Source organism: Seriola aureovittata, chromosome 24, assembly GCF_021018895.1.
Source record: "Seriola aureovittata isolate HTS-2021-v1 ecotype China chromosome 24, ASM2101889v1, whole genome shotgun sequence".
NCBI classification, from domain to species: domain Eukaryota; kingdom Metazoa; phylum Chordata; class Actinopteri; order Carangiformes; family Carangidae; genus Seriola; species Seriola aureovittata.
This window is the reverse complement of record NC_079387.1, coordinates 2,349,595-2,372,190: the sequence shown is the minus strand read 5'-3', so window position 1 is coordinate 2,372,190 and position 22,596 is coordinate 2,349,595. Positions and strand designations below refer to the sequence as shown.

Below are 22,596 nucleotides of genomic sequence, written 5' to 3'. Positions count from 1 at the left end.
CGGCTAGCATATTGGGTTCAGGTCAAACTGAATTACTGAGGAATGTTCCCCTGTTCAATGGCCGACACAGTGGGCCTCAGCATGGGAGCACTTCCCCTTCATTGACAGCCAGGGGACTTTTCATTTTGAAGGAGGAGGGAGCTCCTTCCAGACAACTTTTTCCCATGTAATTCCCACTGTCTGTGCAGTGTTCGTCGGCACCGCCGAGCCGCGAGCCAAAGCAGCCGGTTTAATGATGTGTACGTGTGAGGCACATCTCAGGATCTCGCCAGCCCCGGCCTTGTTGAGACGCTCTGCCTCTGTGACTGCAGGCCATCCAGCTCAATTAAGGGTGCTTTGAATGCATTCCTCCCCTTAGCCTGCTCTACATTTATCTTCTCCCACGAACAGCACGTGGGAACTCTAAAAACAGTCCGAGTCCTGCGGAGCTCTCTTGGGGCTGGAATGAACCTGCTTCTACACATATAGCATCTGAAAAAACCCCCAAAATAGCTCGATAAAGGGTTCTGACATTTTAACCAGGCCGCGTATTTTCGATGCAAAGATGCAGAACACATTGTATTCCAGCTGAAGTCCGATCGCTTTGTGTTCCACTAAATGTTAACAAGTTGAAAATCCAGAAAAGAATGGGACTATCAGATGTCTTCTCTCTGTGTCTGCTGTTGGCTTAACTTAGAGTAATGTCACTCAGGAAAAACATAAAGTTTAATGGACTGACACAATTTATAACCAATAAAAGGCTTTTTATTTGCTAGCTATCAGTGGCTTATTGCTTGCACTGGCTGTTTTGCCTGGAGACAAAGCTTTACCCAGACACCCTCGCTGACTGCTCAGTGATGTCATTAGAGCCGGAGCATTCTTGTGGTTTCTAAATGGATGAACTCGCTCCATATGAGTTCACCAAGGTGCGAAGACTGGTGGGCCCAGTCACCGCTTTTAAACTGCCTGTTTTCTGGTTCTCTTTGCATGAGGGGCAGATGGAGTATCTTGGCCTCCAAACATAAACCTTTGTTTCCCCCTTTTATAAAAAGCTTTTGTTTATATCTCTCATATTCACGCCTTTAAAAAAAAACGCCACAAATGCCTCAGTTCTCGGAGAAAAACATCTCCAAATTGGATTTGTTTTTTTAGGTCATCATCCTGCATGCCAACAATTTACAAGATAATATGGTGTTGCCCTTGTTTACTACACACAGACTGCTGGCTGACATACTTTCACAGACACATGCATCTCAGAAGTTTGTAGATCAAAGCTGTCTAAACCCATTTTGTGAGAATTCCCTCTTGTTTCATATTTCTGTCCTTGTCACGGTTGATGCTTTCAGCGGGCCGAGGCCGTTTTACGAGGTCGGGAAAAAAAAGGGGGTTAGCGCTGCGTTCGAGGTTGCGTGGGGCAGGGAATGTCAACAAACTTCGGCTCCCCACTTTCTCGGCTGTAAATCGTGGGATAATAGAGGGAGAAACATGCAGGACCTCGTCCAGTGGCTGGAGGTGTTGGGCGCAGCTGAAAATGAAATGAAGGGCTGCTGGAGAGGCTCACCTTCGTGCAGTAAAACTCTTTCCCAAACACCTCTCTTGTTGTCTGTTTAAGCTCTTTAAGCCATTTGCTGACAGTCTTTACTTAGAGTGAATTACAATGAGTGCAGTAACTTTTAATTACTTGATTACCAGCGTGCCGGAGCGCTGGAAAGAGAACGCCATGGCAATGCTCCTGTGAAAACTGGAACCAAACATGATTTTCCTTTCATCACTGTCTGTATCTCTCAGTTTGAACCCATCAGCGAGGGGAAGGTTGTCTATCAAGGAGCTGGGAGAGTTATGAGCTGAATCTAAATATACTGATGCAACTCAACATCTGACATCTGCAGAATAGATAACTTTATCACAAAGGAACTAATGTAACAGCTGCCCGGCAACACGTACACACACACACACACACACACATGCACCCGGGGGTGTGTAGCAGTTCAGAAGCAGACCCTTGGCTGGAGTGCGCTTGTTTACCGTACTTTTGTCTCTATTGTATGTGAAGCAGCCATTTGTCTGCCTCTGTAAAGGGCTACTGTTTGCCTCTCTGAAAACGATGTGTTGACAGCCGGTGTGAAATACCCTGTAGCCTCTGCACAGCCTCCATGAGTCAGCAGAAACCTTCCAGTATTATGGTACAGTAATAAATGTGAGTCCCTGCGCCCCAGTTACTTCATCCCAGGCCGAGCAGGGTGCGAAATACAGAACGATGCATCCAACATGTGACGTGCATATGGCATTCGGGTATACCGTTTTACCACTGTGATTTTGGGTATAACAATAATCCGTCAGGTTCAGCTCCAGTGTTCTGCTTTTCAAACCCTGTCTCCTGGCAGGAAGTCGGACCAGCTATTTCAGAGCATTGTTGAGTTTTTGGAAAGTGCGTGCATCGCCATCCTCTGCCATCCTCTGCCGCCTCCAGTTTACCCTGACAGAGACGTCACTTATGCGTCAAATAAAGCACATGTCGGATGGTTCAAGAACATCTCGATCTCTCTTCCATTCTCCGCACAGCTCTTTTTGCCTCTCCCTACAGGTGTGTGTATAACCTCTGAGGAGAGCTCCTTTATCCTCATTTATATGATTAATCACATCTTTTCCCCTCTTTATGGCGGAAGGCCTTTAAGTGCGTCCTTTTAGATCGAGTATAAACACATTTGCCCTCAGATGCGATCAGAGCCAGTTCATTTCAAACAAAGCCTGGCCTTAACCTTCTCTGCACGGATCTTTAAACAAACCTCGGCCGAAGCATAATTCCCGCCATGGTCTGTCAAGTGTAAATCAGGATGTGTTTATCCTGTCTGAATGCACCTAACAAAACACAGGTAAACTCCTAAATCATGAGGTAATTGTAGCCCAGTGTGAACGGTGCTTTACTTAAACTCAATTATGTGTCATGGCTAGAAAACCTTAAATACACACTCAGTATTATCACCTGTTGGAGTGTGAGCGTGTGGCTGTGAATGCCTTTTGATAAGCTTGATTTCCAAAACAAGGTGCGTCTGTGTGACTTTTTTTTTTTCTTCCTTTGGGGGGGTTGCAACTTGTTCTATCTCTTTCTGTTCAGCTTCGTATCAACATCTCTTTCTTGTTCATATCTGCGGTTGTTCAGCTCCAGCGGCGGTGCGGAATCATCATCCCCTTTATGTTTTTGGACATGAAAGATTCAGAACTGTGTGAGAGTGTGCGTATGCGTGTCTCTGCATCAGTGTTTGTACATGTGTGTTCATCCGTGTGTTTATGAGTTCCCCCTTGTGTGTTTGCGTCCGGCTCCGTCCTCGTTCCTCGTGAGTCGCGCTGGTGAGTAAACCCTCGCGACAGACAGACAGACGGGCGGGCGGGCAGGGGCGAGCGCTGCAACCATTTTTAAAGCACATCTGCTCATCCGCAATGTTTCGTTTCGTCTGAGCAGGAATGCGTCTGTGGCTTGGAAACAATTGAGGTCAGGCCCTGCTCGCGGAATAAGAAAACATTTAGGGAGACAGACAGTCAGGCAGGGGTAATCCACGCTTGGCGAGCACATTCCTCGGAGCTCAGGAGGAGTCTCGGAGGATTCCTCGCGTCTGATTTTTTTTTTTTTTTGCTGCTTCAGAAGTTTAGAGATGCGGTGAACGCGTTTGATCTCATCATGGCCTACAAAAAAGGATGCCTTGAAACCTTTGCCCTCACTCTGATTCGCCGGATAATTCGCTACAGTTGTTTACATGCGCAAAGACGAACGGTTTTCACACAGTCTTGCAATTGTATCCATCAATCACGCACTTCGAGATAATGTCAGTCCCTCCTGTCAAAAAACTATAATAAAGTTGCCCCGGCGCTTTTATGTTGCACCGGTGTAATTAAGCTATCCAGCGCTGAGACGGTGGTAAAGCACTGAGGGCGAGATGTTATCACAGAGGGAGAGCATAAACAGCTCAGAGCACTCAACATGTTGTTGACTTTGGATAAATCTTGCTAATCACGATCATCTCAACTGGTTTGACTGCGTTGCTCAGCGCGCTGCACACGTGTCCAAACAAAGTCCATTACAGAACTCTATACATTAACAGGAAGCACGATTAAGGGAAAGTTAAAGGGAAAAGTTAGGTCACAGTGTTTACATGACACACATTGCCGCTGTGTTGTAAACATTCAAAGCATTCTGCCATTCCGGCTTTGTTGTTTGAAACTGTGATGTGTTTGTCATAAATACATTTTCACAATAATGACCTGCATGGAATTGTGATCCAACACGCGTTTGGGGTCCTTATGATCAGAATCTGCATTAAAAAAAAAAATTGAAAACAGGATGTGATGGATTTTTTCTTCAAAGCATGAAGTACAAAAACAAGTTGCTGTGTGAGGACATCGTAAGGCCACATGGCAAAAACCAAAAGGCGTGTGTTCTTTGTGTGCTCACGGTAGAACCTCATCACATTTCACCTCGTCAATAATTGATGGTCTGCCGCGGTGAGGTAAGCCTCATTGTGCCTGACTGACTGGCTGGCTGGCTGGCGGGCTGGTTGACTGGCTGGCCGGGCAGCTGGGTGTGTGAGGTGCTGACATGTGGCTCCTGTTTTTCCGCTGCCCGCCCCCACCACCCCCCTCCCGGTGCAGACGGGGTCCACGGCAGGAGACAGGAGGTCAGGAACCAGCTGTGGGTGAGGCAGCGGGAACAGGCGCAGGTCAGGCCGGCGTTTGGCGTCCACGATGGACGCTTTTTTTGGGGTGATTGATTGGTCCTGCCTAATGCACTGGGACCAATTGAGCGGTCGCAGATGTGCAAGCCCCGCCCCTCAGAGGAAAATGTTTACAGTGAGGGCTGAAGCTGATTTTCATGCCATCTCAGTGTGCGGTGCTCAACTGCAGGAAGGAGAAGTTGAGATGAAAGCATCTTTGGGAATCACCCCAAGAATGTGAGAAACTGGAGCGATGCGAGGTGTGAAAACGCTCAGTGTTTCATCTAAAAATATCAGTTAGTACATTTTTTTGCAGCCACAACATGACAAAGCCGTTTTCACCCCATCTCCGCTTTAACCTTCCCGACAGTTGTAACTCTGTTTTCCTGTCGGACAGGGCTGGATGTTATAACTTATCAAACGCCTCGGTAAGCTCATTGTCCTGCACTGGAGGCTTGGGTGAAATTTTGGATCGCTGCAGAAGGTTACATAACACGGCCGTAGGAGGATTAAGGATGGGAATGACCAGTCCGGAGTCGGGGCCAAAAAACCCGTTGCCAGAGTCCCTCTGAACAGGATGCCCTATGTGGGCCATGGGGATTGCGTGCGTATCAGGGCTCTTAACCCAGCAGGAGTGCAGACGCTAATACATAAATGCATGGCAGCCCTGCAGCTCTCATCCAAACATTTATGCATCCCTCCCAGCCACTCTGAGGACAGTTGTTTGCTCACAACGATTGAAATGTTTAGCCCCTCGTAAGCTTCAGTGACAATATTTGAAAGACGGTTTATATTAATGCATCTTTTATACATTGTGATGTGTGTATTTGTGTCACTATGACGAACTGCCGCGGGGAAAAGATGTACAGCGTTATGTGGTATTTAATCTGATAACATCTTTCTATAGAGAGGAGAGATTAACCACGCTTGATAATAAGATGGTGTACGGTAAAGGAAATAGGAAACCAAAACGCAAGAGACAGCACATCTTTCTCTTTCATTATGTGCTTAACAGCAAACAATGTACAATGGATTACACCACCTGTATGGAGGAGCTGTGATAACAGTGATGAAAACACAGCTAACCGTCCGCCTCCCACAATGCAGTTCAAAGCGCACGGGTCCAACATGTCGACTCAGGTTGGCAAATGCCCTCTCGCCGTGACTGATCCCCCCCCCCCGGCCCTGACGGATCGTGTCTTCGCATGCCGCGGCGCTCTGAAGTAAACAGCCAAGCTACGTTTGTCTGAGCTAGAGGAAGAAGCGCGGAGGAGGGTTTACACAGTGTGTCGGAATACGCTGTCAATGCAACAGGGCTGGTGTCGCGGATGGAGCTGCGCCGTGCTGTCTGTTTTATCTGGAAGGAAGGGCTTCAGAGCTTTGAATGCTGCTGGAATCGCACGCGTAAAGGAGGGAAAGGATGATTGAGGTGTACAAAGTGTGTGTGTGTGTGTGTGTGCGTGAACAGCAAACGGCAACCAGTGAGATAATGAGCAGAAAAAATCGCAATCAGGTGTTAAAAATGACCCTTGTTTTCGAGGACTAGTCAGTGCATTTTTCCATTAATTCCAGGTAACAGGAATTTGTATTAAAAGTAATAGATGGATCATTTAAGAGTGATAGCAGCTTTAAATCCTTTGGTATTAGAGCTTCGTGGGTTGTTTCATCCCTGCTTTTTACATTTTGATTTCCATTTGTGACTTTTAACGTTATGCAATTCAGAGAATTTGCTTGGACCAAAGAGCAGCACGTAATCCTGAGCTTTTCACACAGCAACATCGTGTTTGTCCGCCTGCTTCTCCTTATAACCGAGGTCTCACAACATCTTTCGCTCGCCTCATTATCTTCTGATGCACAGAAAACACGAGAGCAGAGAAAAGGCGGCGTTTTTCAGCTGAGAGCTGCCGCTGAGGCTCGGCGGGATTCCCTCCACAGCTGAGGCCTCTGGTTCTCTCAGGTGATTCCAGGTCACTGGGAAACCGCTGGAGGTCCACGTCGACACCACTCATGATTGGCTGCTGGCGTTTACCCAGCCAGGCTTTATAATGGGGCTGAAAGAGGAAGAAAAAACAGCAGAGGAGGAGGAGGAATGTATACATGGTGGACTGTCAGCTTGTGCTTTCATCACATGCTCGGATGTACAGGACAAAAGCATGGACCAAAGCCTGAAATAATTCCCCTTTAGTCACAGTCAAGTGTGCAGCATATGAGTATTGAATACAAATAGATACATGCTTCATTTTCCAGAATTTCTTGGAAACTTTTCTTCCTGTTTCAAAGGATGATTCTGATTTATTGCACATTTTTCTGCACTTTTATATCGGTAATAATGATGTTTTGTCATCACTGACCCTCTGACAGGTTGTAAACAAACCCTAGATTAGCCAAAGAGAAACTTTGACCTATCTTACTTGCCGTAGTAATTACACCTTTGATTCGAACCTCCCAATATGGTTTAGATAATCTGGCTACACTTTTGGCTAAACTGACCGCTCATGTTTCTTAGCCTGAAAAACATCGTTAGTGTTTTCACAACCATTTGTAACAATGGCCATAACTACAAAAATAAGACCCGAGGAGTAATAATTATCCTTTTAAAATGAGGCGTTCCTGTGTTCTGACCCTGTTGGGTTGACATTTGTAAGAACATGTGTGTTTTAGCTAAAAATGAAAACAACATAATTAGCGTGTGAGACCCACCACACCATTACATCATGACTCTTTGCATGTCCAGCCTTCTGCAAGAGATGGCTTGAGATAAACCCCTTTGACATAACAGCATTTGGCTCGGACTACTTACTCAGTCGGACTATTTTTGACAGGCTGGTTTGCACAGCTGGTGACGGTTTACTGAGTGAGTGATTGGCAAAATGTCACACGTCCATTGGGACTGAAACGCAAGTGATCAACTCAGAACCGGAATACGTCAGTCAAAACGCATACGTAAACAACGTACCGAATATAGCGGATTACAGATTGCTTTCATGTGCGCTTGGACGCTGCTCAAATATAATTCAATTACACGCCACCATCAATTGGACGCGAATGTCGCCAGCGAGCGTTTTGCAGTAGAATACTGTTTTGACTACTGCTTGTGCCAATTACTGTAATTATGTTTAACACAGAATGTCAAATTGCTCTATATTTGGAGATGATTTTTCTCGGGGTGCAGTTGGCTCATGCTCCGTTGCTCCTGGAACATGCCTGTGCATAAGTGGCCTGAAACTTAACCCCTTACAGGGCTGACGCTCAGCCATAACACAGACTGGAGGAATGCCAGGCCGGTCCTTGTTTAACAAAAACAATATCTGCAGTGAGAAGTTCCAGAGACCTTTTTTTTTTTTTTTTCTCAAGGTAGCGTAATGGTGTAAGCGTACAGTATGTGGTAATAGGAAGAGAAACATTGTGTAACTGGAACATGAGTGTATTAGTCAGTCTCAGGTGTGGAGCAAGCTGTCACACACTTTCTCACACACACACACACGCGCGCACAAACACCCACACTGCTTTGTGTATTTTTTCCTCACATGCACACATTAATGAAAGGTCTCACAACACCTTTCACTTTAACGAACGCATGTACCCACCCGCACACCTAAGTTTATGAAGGCACAAAACACACACCAACTTCTCACACAAAAAACGCACTAATGCAAACACACAAACACACACACGCACAATAATAAGCGCACACGCCCAGACACACCCCCTTGTCTCACAGCCTTCGACACTTTTCTTTGACTTCCTCCCAGATTTGTCACAACCTCGCCATTGCGTTTCACAATCGGCGTGCCAGGCTCGGCTGTGCCTAATTCAGTCTGGTCCCATTAGAGGGAACACGGCTGCGAGCATGTCCTCCAACAGCAGTGGTGTTAGTTTATAGCTCAGCTCGCTCTTCTCAGTCCAGACACTGGGTATCATCCATCAACCATACATCCCCAGCTGTGGCTTAATCACCAGGGGCTTTTCCCGACAGGTAAGCCGCTCAGAAACAATGATGTCTTGTCAGAGCCGACGAGGAGATGTTAGTCATGAGCTATTTTTGGGGGGTTGGGGGGAGGTTGGTGGAGGAGGAGGGAGGGGGGAGGTTTGGGTGTCTGCTCCAGTGAAGAAATGTGAAAAATGTGCAGGTGATTGTGATTACTTGTGGCTGTCTGCTCTACACACTTCTGTGTTAGGTCCCAAAGTCCCATATTAGGTGGCTTTGAGTGTGTGTGATGTGTTGTGCGAACACAGAGTCAATATATATACTAGCTACTACTAGTAATATATACTATATACTAACTACTACCCGGTTTTATTTTGAAGATGATTGTGTGGTGCAGTTTATTATGTAGGAAATAACAGTAGAGCTTTTTGAAACAGCTCTGAGACTTTTATTTTGTTGAACAATATTGCAGAGATGTATTGACTCGTGTGCGATATGTGGATTGTGTTTTATTTTGTAATTTTTTTTTCTTTTTGCAGTTCTGTATCTCATTTTTTTTGTCCTTTTTTGGAAGTGGAGTGATTGTCCTTTGGGACAATGAAGTCGATCTTGTCTTATCTTAAATATTTGCTAATTAATGTATTCATTAGCTTAATTAATGGCCTCATTTGCATACCTGGCTATGCATGTGAGAGAGATAATTGGAGGACATCTGGCAGCTCATGTGCCTCTTGTGTCAATACACTGCATGGACACTGTATTAACATCTTTTTGAATGCAGTATTTAACAATTGAATTAATGACTTTTGGTCTGAAACCAGCAGATTATGAAGAATCAGACACATGTTGCACTGCCAAAGGAGGTGTGTGTCCCCCCCCACCTCCCTCCACCCTCAAAGCATTTCTTGTTTTTCCTGCAACTTGCATCAAAACACTCGTAGAAAGGCAAACAGTATATATATGGCTCATAGCCGACCGTGAGATGCAGGCTGGGATGTCCCGGAGCAGCGTTTCTCCTGTGTTTCAGTTGTTGTGATACCTCAGCAGAGGCAATAAAACAGGGTTCTTTATTATCCGTGCTAGTGTGCCAAGATTTATCCCATTAAAGTCTGGAATGCCCTCACGTGGGAAACGGATTGGACGCGCACAGTCAATTTCTTTGTTTAGCCCAGTTCACGTGTGTGTATTTGTGGGTGTGTGTGTGTGTGGGTGTGTGAGTGCAAGAGAGACATGTTGTGAGTGTGCGATGAGTGTGTGTCTGCAATGTAAGGTCTGGCGTGAGGATGCCCTGCTTTTTGTTTCCTCTGAGCTATTTTTGTCTGGACAGAACTGCAAGCCCCTCTGTTTTGTGCGGTTAGCGGAACGACATCGTCTTCACAGTGTGTGTGTGTGTGTGTGTGTGTGTGTGTGTGTGTGTGTGTGGGTTTATCTGCTGATCAGGCCTCTGTGGTTTCTGCTGTTAGGCAAAAGAAAGATGAAAGAGAGAAGTGTTGGTTTCTCATACACTGAATTGATATTGACTTTAATTAAATATCAGATACTGTGATTGATTAACTGTCTCTAAAGGAATTTGATAAGAGAGTCTGAGAGTCTGGGTGTCTTCATTAGTTTGAAAGTTGCTTCAGGGCCTTTTTCTCCTTAACATGAGTGAAATTCCTGGCAAAAACTGGTTGAAAAAATATTGTTGTCAGTCTGACTGTGTCACTCACTGAACGATGAATGATCACAAGTCGACTTACTCTTATTTTCTCTCCCCTCCTTCCTCCCCTTCCTCTCCTCTCCCTTTTGTTTAGGGAAAAGCTGGCCGTGGCTCGCCTGCAGAGGGAAGTCGCACGGAGCAAGAGCGAGGGAACAATGGTAAAGTACAGCGGAGCCGCTCGCCCCTGTAATCTGCACAAAGCCAAAACAGCCACAGTATGCTCACTTCACACACACACCCTCATTCTCTGCCAAGCTGTCACGCCGGCCAAAGTCAATCTTTGGAGTTTCGACACTTCATCAGTTCATCTTAAAGGAGACAGCTCAGGAGAAGTGTATGCATAAGTAGGTATTTTTCACCCATGTGATACCAACAAAACTAACTGTACAAAAAAAAAATTGTAAAAAGGTGCCAGTTTTCTGTATTTATCAATGTGACACATTTTACTCAAATAGTTTTGAGGCCTGATGTCCTGTGGAGACATTCTGCAGGAACAACAGGTATTCAGATGCATGGTCAGGTTGTGTTACATTACAAGGCTGCAGTTGCGTGGCAGCTGTCACGTTGCATTGCACTCGGCTTTACTGGAACTGGCTGACATTGTGCTTTCACTTCTTTTTCAATAGAACTTGTGAAAGAAGGGGAAAATAACTCAGGAGGTGGAGATCTGCATAAATATATATATATATATACACGTCTACATTGATTCATATCTTTCTTCGCACGTTTGCAAATGTGTGAATACGGTCTGTTTGTCTGAGAGAGGTCAGAAAGTGAAAAGTTGAACCATGTGATGAAGCTCAGCTCAGCTGATTGCAGCCTCTGAGCAGAGGCCCTAACCACAGGCCCAGCTGTTCGGCTGCACCCCAGTGATGCCTCTGATTCTCTTTATGGCAGCAGGCCTAAAGCAACAGCACACAAGGGCTGATACACTCTGAGGTTTTCACACTGTTGTGTGTGAATGTCTATTGATCCCTGAAGGAGGAATGCTTGTTTTTTCTTCTCACTTCTCCCCACAGTCAAAGAGGTCAAAACACAGGGTCACACAGAGAACAGCGCCCTTGGAGCTGGGCAGGGAGTCAGTGCATTGCTCCAGGGCACTTCAGCGCTGCAGATTCTTCCTGTCGTTGAGGCTTGAATTTATTTGAGAAAACAGTAGCAGTGTTTTTCTCTGTTATGAGTTTACAGAGAAGATGACCTACAATATGAATGGTTCTTCTTGTGTCCGGTTTTGCATCAGTTCATAAATATAGACACAGAAATTGATATTTCACAGTGGACTGATTCAGTGTGAAAGGAGATAATTGCAGACAGAGATTGGCATCACTTCCAGGATTTATTTGCATCGACGTATCTTGAATAGAATCATAAGGAGGATGTCATGAGTTTTCCCCACTTTCGCCCACCTCCCTCCTCCCTGACCTCTGTGTGACTCTTCTGTACTGTCACCCCGGTCATGGATGTGTATATGAAACAAGGGCTCCATATTGATTTCCATCGTGGAGAGATATGGGCTACTTTAGATGAATGGAATGTGTGGACCCACCAATGACCCCTCACTATCACTGCATGACTTGGAGTCATGTGGGCAGCACTGTTTCTCATAGGCTAAAGTTGCCTAAATTGCAGCCTTCACTTCCTACAAATGAACTAAGAGGTGTAGACATGAAGTCACATGGGCCATCAGATAAGTCATTCATTGAAAAGTTTAGTTTCCCCGACTGTCGTCAGCGACACAGCGCCTCGCCGAGACGAATCGAAACTACAGGTTTACTCCGCTGATTGACTGCAAGTCATGCTGCACATTACTGTGCTTTACGGGCTTATGTGTGTTCTCTGGTGGTCACACAGAGGTCACAAAGCCTGCAGCGAGGCCTCGTGTGTCACAGATAATGGTGGACAACCAGGGTAGTAGAGAGCATAACTTACTTTTTAATGAGGTAATACCAGAACAATAAAAGGGGATAGGAATAGCCAAAACAGCACTATTTTCACCTCTTTTCGGTTACTATGGTAACCAAACCTCTGCAGTTTTACATGAAGGATGGCAATTTAAAAGTAGTTTAGCTTCTGAAGTCTTGAAAAAGTCTTTCATCTATTATCACAGAGTCCTGCGTTTGCTCCGTGAATGCCAAACAGGTTCGGTGTGAAAGTGTCCTCAGCGCATGCAGCACACAGGAGATCCTGTCCTGCCCTTCCTAATTAGTGGTAATGTTGAGGGCACGTTCTCACTTCTCTCTTCTGTAATGTAATTCAGTGTATGTGTCCACGCCTCAGGGGCCACGCCTCACGACATGTCAGCACATCCTCCTGTAGCGCCAACCGTTGCGTCCTCTGACCTCAGCACAGCCTTAGAAAAACATATCACTCGCCACGCTGTGAGACTGTGCCCGGCTCTCAGACTCACGTGAGTGGACGACATGCTGATTATTACTTTTGAGGGGGTGTGTGAACGGCTGTCTGCGCATGCACAAGGTTGAGAGAGAGAGAGAGGGATGAGTTATCTGTGCCAGACAGGAGGAGGGTGAGGGGGGCGATGGAGGAAGAAAAGGGAGGAGGGGGGGGGGTATCACTAAGCTCCATTTGAAATTGGGATTATCCCCGTTGGAGTCCCCCCTTGCACTCTCTCTCCGGCATTCCTGGGAGGCTTCGGAGCTCAGGCACGATTCTTCAATAGAAATGAAAAAGAGACTGCTGCATCAAGGAGATAATTGTCAAAAGTGCTGGCGGTGTGAAGTGGGAACTGCTCACCGGCTACAGCCTGTGCCCCCGCAGAACCCCCAGCACCCTGACGCCCACTTCCATGCCCACTCGCTCACTCCCCAACCCCCCCCCCCCATCTTCGCCTGCCAAGGGGCTAACCCAGAGAGACAGATTAAAACAGCCCACAGACTTTTGAAGCAGCTCCCACCCTCTCCTCTGCATCTGATGCCTCTCTTTACCAGCCTCTGCTCGCCGCCTTGGTCTTCCCCTCTATACATACATTAGCGTCTTCTGTGTAACACGATCAGAGAAACAGAAAGCGGCGGTGCCATCCGGCTGCGTTCCTGTGCAGGTTCGCTTCTGCTGAGCAAGCTCCACGGGGGGAATGTCATTTCTGCACCATTACCGGTGCGCCGTGCGGGGGAAAAGAATGTGAAAAGGCATCTTTATGATTGTGCACACGGCAACAATTGTAAGCCTCGGGTCTGGCTTGCACCGTTACGCGGCTGTAAATGAGACAGCATTAACAGCACAGTTTACTGAAGAGTGTGTGTTTTAATTGGGTCTCCTGTTGTGAAACATGGTGGCTACTGGCAGTGCAAAAGTACAACACTCTTTTGTTATGGATCATTTGGGAGAATCGCATGAAGCCTTTTAAATAATTTGCTGGGCAATCAGCGGTTAGGCTCAGGGAACGAGCATCTGCAAAGTATTTCACCACAAATATGGCCACACAAGATGCATTTGTTATTATTCTGAAGTGATACGGTCTAACAGCCACCAGACCTGCCCACTGTTTGTATCTTAAACTTTATATTAGGGTTTGGACATGGTGCTTTTGGCGTGCTCTGCAGAGCGCAATCTTTAAAAGTCTTACAAGAAAAACAGTGGATTTCCCGTTAGGTGTTTGACAGAGCACAGGTCATGGTTTATTCTGTGAAGGCCTCAGCTTCTTTCCAACAAGACTGCCCTGTCTGTCTGGAGTCAAACCGCTCATTCACAGGCCTCATCGCTGCTGTAGGTTTTTCTCTGGAATTCTTCACACCCCAAACCCAGAGGCGTGGTGCAGGGCAGGGCCGCTCTCGGTCTCCCACTCCCTTTTGATGCCACTCTGAAGTGCAATCTAAGTCCATCAGGGGCAGGATGCTGGGTTTCCTGTTAGGCAGAAAAACAGAGAAAACAGAAGTCTATATGCAGGCTTGTAAAGGCAGCGCCGCCCGCTCTGCTGACGGGGGGGGCTGGGCTCTCCATTAAAAAGGCATTTAAAACTGTTAGGTAAGATTATGACCACTGGAAGCGGCTGTCTAAACAACATGTGAAAATAAACGATCTGGCTTTGAGAGAAACTAGCTTTATTTTTCTTTGGGTTTTTGCGGACGCTGTGTGATATCTGAGCTTAAACAGATACGAGCCTCACACATACAGCAGATTCACACAGTTATTTCCCTGGATGTTTGGGCTGATTAGAGTATTTGATGGCTGAGCGAAACATACATGTGAACGTTGAAGAGAATAGTTTTTTTTTTCAGCTTGAACTTAACTTAATTGTGTCGATACTCATTTAAAAATCAGATTTCTCCAGAGCATTTCATGTAGAATATGGAGTTAAGATAAGAAGTGAGCCGCTGCATGTGTGAATATAAAGTGGGAAACGGGGTGGCACAGAATGGTAAAAAAATAACCCCTGGAGCCATAATAGGAATCAGCTATTTCTGTACATGAAAACAGATTTTCTCATGCCACAGACTGCAACACTGCACCAAGTAAAATTAACTTTTTAAAACTGGAAATGATGTGCAATTATCCTTTTGTATCAACTGTAACCGCAGACTTACCCTGACCTTAACCAAAGCGCTCAGCCTTTATCCCAGTGTTAACCGTAGTGCGTTCGCCACAACAAGGAGCCATGAGCAGATATTGTTATTATAATCTCAGGTGATGTTATTAGAAGGATTGATAAATCAAACACAGATGAAACTCTCAGCAGATTGCTTCAGCTGTTTTAGAAACTATCATATTGTACTACAAATATGGTTTCGATTTGATTTGTATTATAAAAGGTTTAAAGTCACAGTGAAAATGGCCGTTAATGCATCTTCAGCTTCTTTTAATCAAATCCCAGGAAGAAATTTTGATGTAAAACTATTTTTGACACATACTTGTACATGTGACAAATGAATAATTAACACAGGGGAACAAGATTAGAGCTCACTCGTTCATTTGACTGTGTCTTTAAAAGTGTGGTGTCTTAGTGTTATTACTCTATCGGATAGTCTGGCAGTTTCAACATCTTGTGCTGAGCTGGGTCACATTTTACAAGAAAGGTTCTAGGTCGATGTGCAACATTGATGTTCTTCTTGTGCAGCCTGAGCCACAGCTTTTACCGAGTTGAACAAGCCGAGAAGAGAGACAGATTGAATGGAGGGTCGTGATTTTGAGCGCAGTCCCACTGTATGAGTTAGGACCTTCGCTTGGCAGAACCCAGTGTTTGTGGTAATTAGTCCACGGTATCAAGCTTTATTGGACAATGATTTATTAGTGTTTAAACCACCATAGAAAACACACCTTTTAGATGGACGTCTTTTGTAGGGTGCTTTCAGCAGATAAAGGAGGGCTTCGAGGGGCTCCCCCCGTTTTAAGAGACAGGGAGAAAGGCTCGGTCCTCGTGGAGCCCCTTCGCTGAGGGACCTTCATAGAGTGTTTCTGACAGCTGTTTGGAAGATGCGTGACAGCGTGGAGGTTTGGGGACTAAGGGGGGTGTTGGGGGGGGGACTCAGGTGCTGTCTCTGCAGATTGGCCTTATCAGCCACGGACAGGGGCGAGGGCCGAAACAGGGTCCCCCCAGTGCTCGGCACATTCACTGGGTGACGAGCGCTGACAGCCAGGCTCAAATCGCATCTCCACACCGTCCCTTTCACCCACTCTCTCCGGAGTGTATTTGTGTGTGTGTGTTTGACTGACTGAATGACTCGGAGTGCGTGGGTTGGAGTGGGGGGAGCTCCCTTGGCAATGATAAATGGGCCACTCATATGATTTAGCATATTCCTGGGGTGTGTGTATTATTTGCTATAGTGCCGGCGGCTGTGTAAGAGAGAAGTGGTACACTCTAATGTAGTGGCTCTCCATGATAATTGAATTGATGGAGCCCTGGGGGACATAGGACGCAGATTTTTGGTGAATAAAACACTGTTTAGACTCAACCTTATTTCTATAACAAGTCGTCTCAGAAAACATATGCTCCTTTGAATTTCCCCTCGTGAAGAAACACACACACCTACAATTCCTTTTAATTTTGAGATCTTTGTCAGGCGCCATGATTAAATGACTGAGTACTGAATATTTAATTTAAAAGAAACAACATAAAGGCCATTATTTTTGCACGCTTTAGTCTCAGTGACATATATAATGACTGGTTTTAAGAGCAGGGCAACTGACCTGGCATTTCAAATACATTACACTGTATGTGCCAGCCAAGCAGTCAAATCGTCCTCATGTTACACTTTCATGTGACTCCAGTCTTGCTGATGAAGACACACACACTCACACACACACACTTATACATACACACAAACAGCCTAGTGGCATGTTTTATTTATGAATGAAGAACCTGCATGGTGTATTGTGTCCCTGATGTTTGCTTTAGCAGCGAGCCAGAGATCCGCTCCCGGTCCTTTGATTAGGCAAAGAGCTCCAACTGGGGGGGGGGTTCTGTGTAATGAAGAGATTATTGAGCCCCCTGAACTGTACCCCAAACCCCACATTAATGCACAGACATATACAGTCGCAGATGGACATCCTACAGAATCAGAGACGCAGTCGTGGCTACGCGCTCACATGCACTTAACCTGATAACACTGCACTGCAGCTTTTTTTTCTTTTATGGGAGAAAGCATTGCAGGCACAACAAGGAGAGGCAGAGGTCTCTAATTAATTTAGAGTCCTCTGTGGATCTTGGAGGGTATCAGGGGGGTTCGGGTCTTCTAGTAATTCAGCTCGGATGAATACCATTACCATCTAATGCTGTCCAATTACAGAGACAGGCTTCATTCTGGGCTCCGCTGCATCTAATACAATTTTAGACATTCTCTATAGAAGAAACAAGGAGGAAGCACTCTGAACCTAATGTATCCTACACAAAATACACACAACACACCACACAGAAACGAAGTGTTTGCTGTTTCTTTTATCCCGGATTTTTCATTTATTTCAGTACATTTAGTGTATTGAAATCAATAGCATATCGCAGTCCATTCAATCTCAAGCTATACATGTTGATGGTGATAAATTCTGCCATATCTAGATTGATACAGTTTTTATCAACCAGGAAATGAAACCAGCCTCGTCTGCGACAGAGGTCAAATTTAATCCTGAAACACCCAATCTGGGCTCGTTTCAGATATATGGCTCAGTAGACCGATATAAACTCCTGCCTGGGCCATTTTATAGATTACTTGGCCCATTCCATCTGATATTGCTTTTTCCAAACCGTTGTTGTTGTTTGATAGTGCTGGCTTTGTTGGGGCCGGCTACTTGCATCTGCAGTTTTATTCCAGGAAAATGTTGCCCTCCGCAGGGGGAAGGCGGTAGTTCACCTCATTCAGCCAGGGGCCATGACAGAGCAGTCAAGTGAGAGGATTATCTCCTCAGTCGTTGGATTAACTAAAGTAAATGTTCTCACAGAAAGTTGCCAAGCATGTTTTCATCACATGCCATCTCAGTGTTGACTTTGAGGTGTCCTACCGAGGCTTTACTAAAGGCGTGTTGCCCTTTGTAGCTAAGGCTTATTAAAGAATATGCTTTCAATTAGCATACTCTTTACCACAGAAAAAAAAAAAAAAAAGCCATGAAGTTGCTGTAGACAATAAACATTTCAACCCAGAAAAACCGTAATGTATTGCTCGGGATTTTCTGGCCACATAAAGATATGGTAATGTTTGATTTAATGGCCTCGGGCCTTGTTAAATTGCTGAAATTATATATTGAACAAAAGCAATAGAGGCCCTTTTTACTAGAACACAGACTATAAATCCTGTGTTGTTATTGAGGTTGTTGGCAAGACTCTGTCAGCAGACACATAGTGGTCGGTGGTTTATGCCTGGGGCGTTAGTTAGGCCATGTGGGCAACAAAAATCAGGACTAAAGCTACTGCACTTCTGTGAGAATCCAGGCCAACTCGCTGAACAATACTGTGCATATTAATACACGTGGTTCTGCAAAGAAAAGGCCTTTGTGCCTTGTTTGCATTCAGGTGAAATTCAGCTAAACTAATAGATGCTTAGAGGTTGCACTTGTAAATAGCAGCTTTTATGCCGTGTTTGTATCATTAAAAAACATGTTTTCTATCCTTGTTGCTTCAGGAAAAAAAAAAAAAAAAAATTCTTTGTGCTTTTGCCATGTAAGTAAATATTGAGCTTGCAACATGATGTATGGGTGAAGAAAACCTTTTGCATGTTTTGTTGTGTTCATTGTTTTTGAATCCCGTGACTCATTTTCCTTAAAGAAAGACTGCAGAAAGAAAGAGCCAGAAAGTCGTTGGTTTCCGTCCACATATATAGGTCCAAGCTCTTGGCGGGGGGGTGTACTACTTTATGCTTCTGTATAACTGGATTTACAGTGGCCATTACTCCTGACAGGGGGGAGCCTCCCTGTTGTGTAAAGAGCCGCTCCACATAGTAGCCATGGATTTATGGCCACAGAGAGGACCAGAACTGGTTTTAATGGTGACTCGGGTTTAATATTCTCTCTCCCTGACTGATTCACCCACTTAAAATCTGCTTCTTGTGACAGAATTCCTACCAAGCAACAATATAGTGAAATATGGCTGTTTATTGGTTGCATTCAAGACAGTATGGTCACAGTAAAAATTAAAAAAAACAATTTTGGAAAATGTTACGTGATTTTACAGGCATGCTTTTCCAGACGTTTTGACATTTTTCCTTCTTGTTTGGTTTAATGTCATAGCATTAAATCGCAGGTGCAGACGGCGATGACACACTCAGAGTGAAAAGACGAAAACATAATGAGGATGTTTTGTCTATACACCCAAACAAAAGGAAAAGGTTTTCGCCTTCAACACATTGTCCACTCAGTATATCCTTATACTTTCACACCACTAGATGTCCCCACAGTGCTGGAAAAAACAAACCACCTCGGCATGTCTGTCGTCTGTGACTGGTGCTCAACATGAAGAGTAAGACTTAAAGTTAAGATCTAGAGTTTAAAAAAAAAAGATATTAATTCTGTATTTTCTACTGAACAGGCCTTTCAGACTCTAAAGTCTGTGCAGACATCAAGGCAGATGATGATATATCATCTTTTACTGAGGACTGACAGGATAATCCCCCTCTGAATTTACTGCCAGAGGATGACTCGTCTCTTTGCAGACACAATTACAGCCATAATAACATAATTGTCTGGAGAAAACGTCTACTCTTTATTAAGCCAAACAAATAAGATAAAGTGCACTTCACATTCAAATCTCTTATTCAGCAAAAGCTTGCTCTGCAGAAGGAGAAACCTTTTTTTTTTCTTTTTTTTAATGACAGTCCAGTTAGTCTTTTGGGCCTTCAACCCACTTTGCAGTTATTTTACAATCTTGTATTTTTTAGCTGATATTCCCGACAAGATTGTGGCAGATGGTCGATCACTTAGACTTTCAGCAGCAAGAAAACGCAGCCAATTGCTTTGTCATAAATTGTCAGCGGCGGTGATGCCAGGCTTTGTGTAGAGACTGCAAGACTAATAGAATGATCCTCGCCAGTTTGCTCTGTCAGCTAAAACCCTCAGTCTTGCTGGTAGCGGTCGCTCAAAGCTTCTCCACAACTTTGTCGCTGCAAAAAAAAAAAAAAAAAAACTCACTAGCAATGCCAAAATCCCCCCCCCACCCTTCAAGCAGGGAGTGTGCTAGCACAGGGCCGGGGCCTTTGAAGTCGGGTTTGAGGCGATGGTGGTTCTCTCTTTTGGGAGCAGATGGCTGAGGCCATCAGAAAGAAGAGGAATCCAATTAAAAACTGAAAGAGGAGCTTTCATTTTTGAATTGTCTCTGGTGAAAAAGGGACAGATAAAAATGGCCATGTGATCTGTGGAGACCTTACACAGCATAGACTTTGAAAGTTCCTCATGAGGAAGAAGGGGTTAATTCACACTCACAAACAAAGCTTCAGAGGAAAAGTTCACGACACTTTGCTGCAGACAGCTGTAAATGAAGTGGAAAAGCACGTGGAAAGAAATGAAAAGGCAAGGATGACTCGAACCTCTTCAGTTCTACCACCTGCGTCTTACCGATGAGCCTTGGCTTCTATGTTCAAAATCTATCAATAGTTAAAGTGAGGTCACATTTAGTCTTTAAAAACAAGTTGTTTTTTTTCTTGCAAAGTTACCAAGCAACAACACAGTTTTCGTGTACGGGGAAGAGAGGATGGATGGCTGCTGTTCTGGTAAACAAGCTATTCATAGCCATTTTTACCATTTGTGACAATCTGAGTATGCTGCAGGTTTTCAGCACTAAGTGTGAAAGCTCAAGGACTTTGATGCCATAAATATGCACACTTAATGTGATGGCACGGCACTGAAATTCAAAGAAAAACAAGAGCGCAGGGAAAGATTGAGGCTTCGGGAGACCAGGCCCGGTGACATTTAGTGTGAACTCTCCGTCACGGCGACAGACAGAAAGGGATTCATTATGAACATTTCAAAGAAACAACAAACTACAGGAAGTAATGCCAATCTGGAATCTTAAATGTCATCACACTCTCACTCTCATTTCTTTTTTTTCTTAATGTTAGACAAAAGATGCTTTTTTATCACAGATGTTCTGACGATTGATGGAAGTTAAAACATTCTGTTTTCGCTTCACCTTTTTCCTACGGAGGGTCGAAGGTCAGGGTTCAGCAGGAAAGCGACATCCCGACAGCTGTCACGGTTTCAGGGGGACTTACACTCAGGGACCAGAAACGTGGCGTAATGACTTAGGGATGATGAGGTCGATCTTTGTTCTGTGTGTCCACAGCGAGAAAAGCTGATCCACGAGCTAGAGGAAGAGCGACGCCTGCGACTGGAGAGCGAGAAGCGTCTGCGGGAAGTGACCGAGGAGTCAGAGCTGGGACAGGCCCAGATGGTTTCACTGCAGCAACAATTCTCCAGGTAAAAAGAGCCTGAAAGCTGAGAGCATATCTGGTATTACTGTAGGACTGAATCAAAAATCAAGATCAAAAGTAGATTGGAATAACAGATTGTGGCAAAATCAACCAGGTTTTTTTGCTCAGAACTTTCTGGGAAAACCAACAGCCACCGCTTAGTAGAAGCAGCAAGTTCTCTGCAATCACCAGTCACTCCGACTTGTCTTTAGCAAATAGATGACGACGGTTGATACATCACTTCAGCTGCGGAGAGGTGAAGTTATTCAAGCATGAAGTGTTCAAACAACGCTCCCTTCATAACTTCAGTAACCTCTGTTTTTTGTCAAAATCGTCCTCAAACACACAGCTGCCGAGGTGTGACGGGCCGGAGCCGAGTTGATGCCATAATTTGGCGATAGGCATTCATTGCTTTACTTAAGCAAAAAAAAAAAAGAGGATTTCACATTGACTGCTTATCTTCTCATTAAGTTGGTGGAGAAAATCTTGTACATTTTAATGGTCCCAGTGTTATAGTGCAGATGAGGGCAGAGTCGCCGCCATGGGAAGAATAAAATATTTAAGAGCCGTTCCAAAGATTTATCACATATTTAAAATGTTCCATTGTTGCCTGTGAATTAAGCTTGACAGAGTTTCTCACTTATGTTCAGCCCCCTCGCATCTGTTTTATAAACGCGACTCCCCTGCATCTCATTTGTACAGTTTACACCTTAGAGCTGCTAGATGAGGCTTAGCTTTAAGCACAGGCATTAAGCACCTTGCTCAAGGGGTCCTTTAGCAACAGTTGTGTCAGTAGCGGCCCTTACAGGACACGACCTATGAGATTATAGTCTTTAGGCAGTTTCCAGTCGGTATAGCATAACTTTTCTGTTCAGTCTGAGGTATATACATCATCACATAAACCTGTCTGAACCAATTCTATATTTCCGACACAGCTGGCTGCACCTGACACGATCAGACACGAGCATCTCCCCGTTTGACCTGCGTGTAGACTTATAATGTTCTCCGCACACGTTGCCAAGGAAAAAGTGATACTATTTTTGGGGAGACACAGCGTGCTCCCTCTTGGAGTAAGACTCTTAAAAGGGGGGGCAGATGTAGTGAGTGGTGAATTAGTAGATAGAAAAGGAGCAATATGAGAGTCAGTGTCTTGCAGCCAGAGCAAGAGAAAGTACTGCAATTCTATTAGGAGGGAAATATATAAAGCTTATCCCCGATCGGGCCCCGCATAGGTCCCCACTGAGACAGATGAATTTGTCGCTGTGGCAGAGGTCGCACAGATGGATGGTTCTCATTGGGTGCCAGACGGCTACAGGTCCTCTCCGGTGCTCATTGTCATCATACTGGATTGCTGTAATTTCTGTGCACCGTAGCGTCGGCGGCTCTGTGACTCCTGTGGGAACACAAGGGTTCAGCCGCTTTCCTTCCACAAGTTACACAGATATC

At 44.9% G+C, this 22,596-nt stretch overlaps 1 protein-coding gene across 7 annotated transcripts in view; it reads left to right on the top strand.

The window, feature by feature from the left end:
- Nucleotides 1-22,596, top strand: part of LOC130165303 (nck-associated protein 5-like) — a 126,045-nt gene that overhangs the window by 53,094 nt on the left and 50,355 nt on the right. For 5 of the 7 annotated variants that reach the window (XM_056370452.1, XM_056370453.1, XM_056370454.1 and 2 more), the window contains 2 exons: nucleotides 10,407-10,470; nucleotides 21,024-21,157. In XM_056370452.1, coding sequence (XP_056226427.1) covers nucleotides 10,407-10,470; nucleotides 21,024-21,157 — 198 coding nt within the window. The other 2 variants (XM_056370455.1, XM_056370456.1) reach the window with 2 other exon arrangements.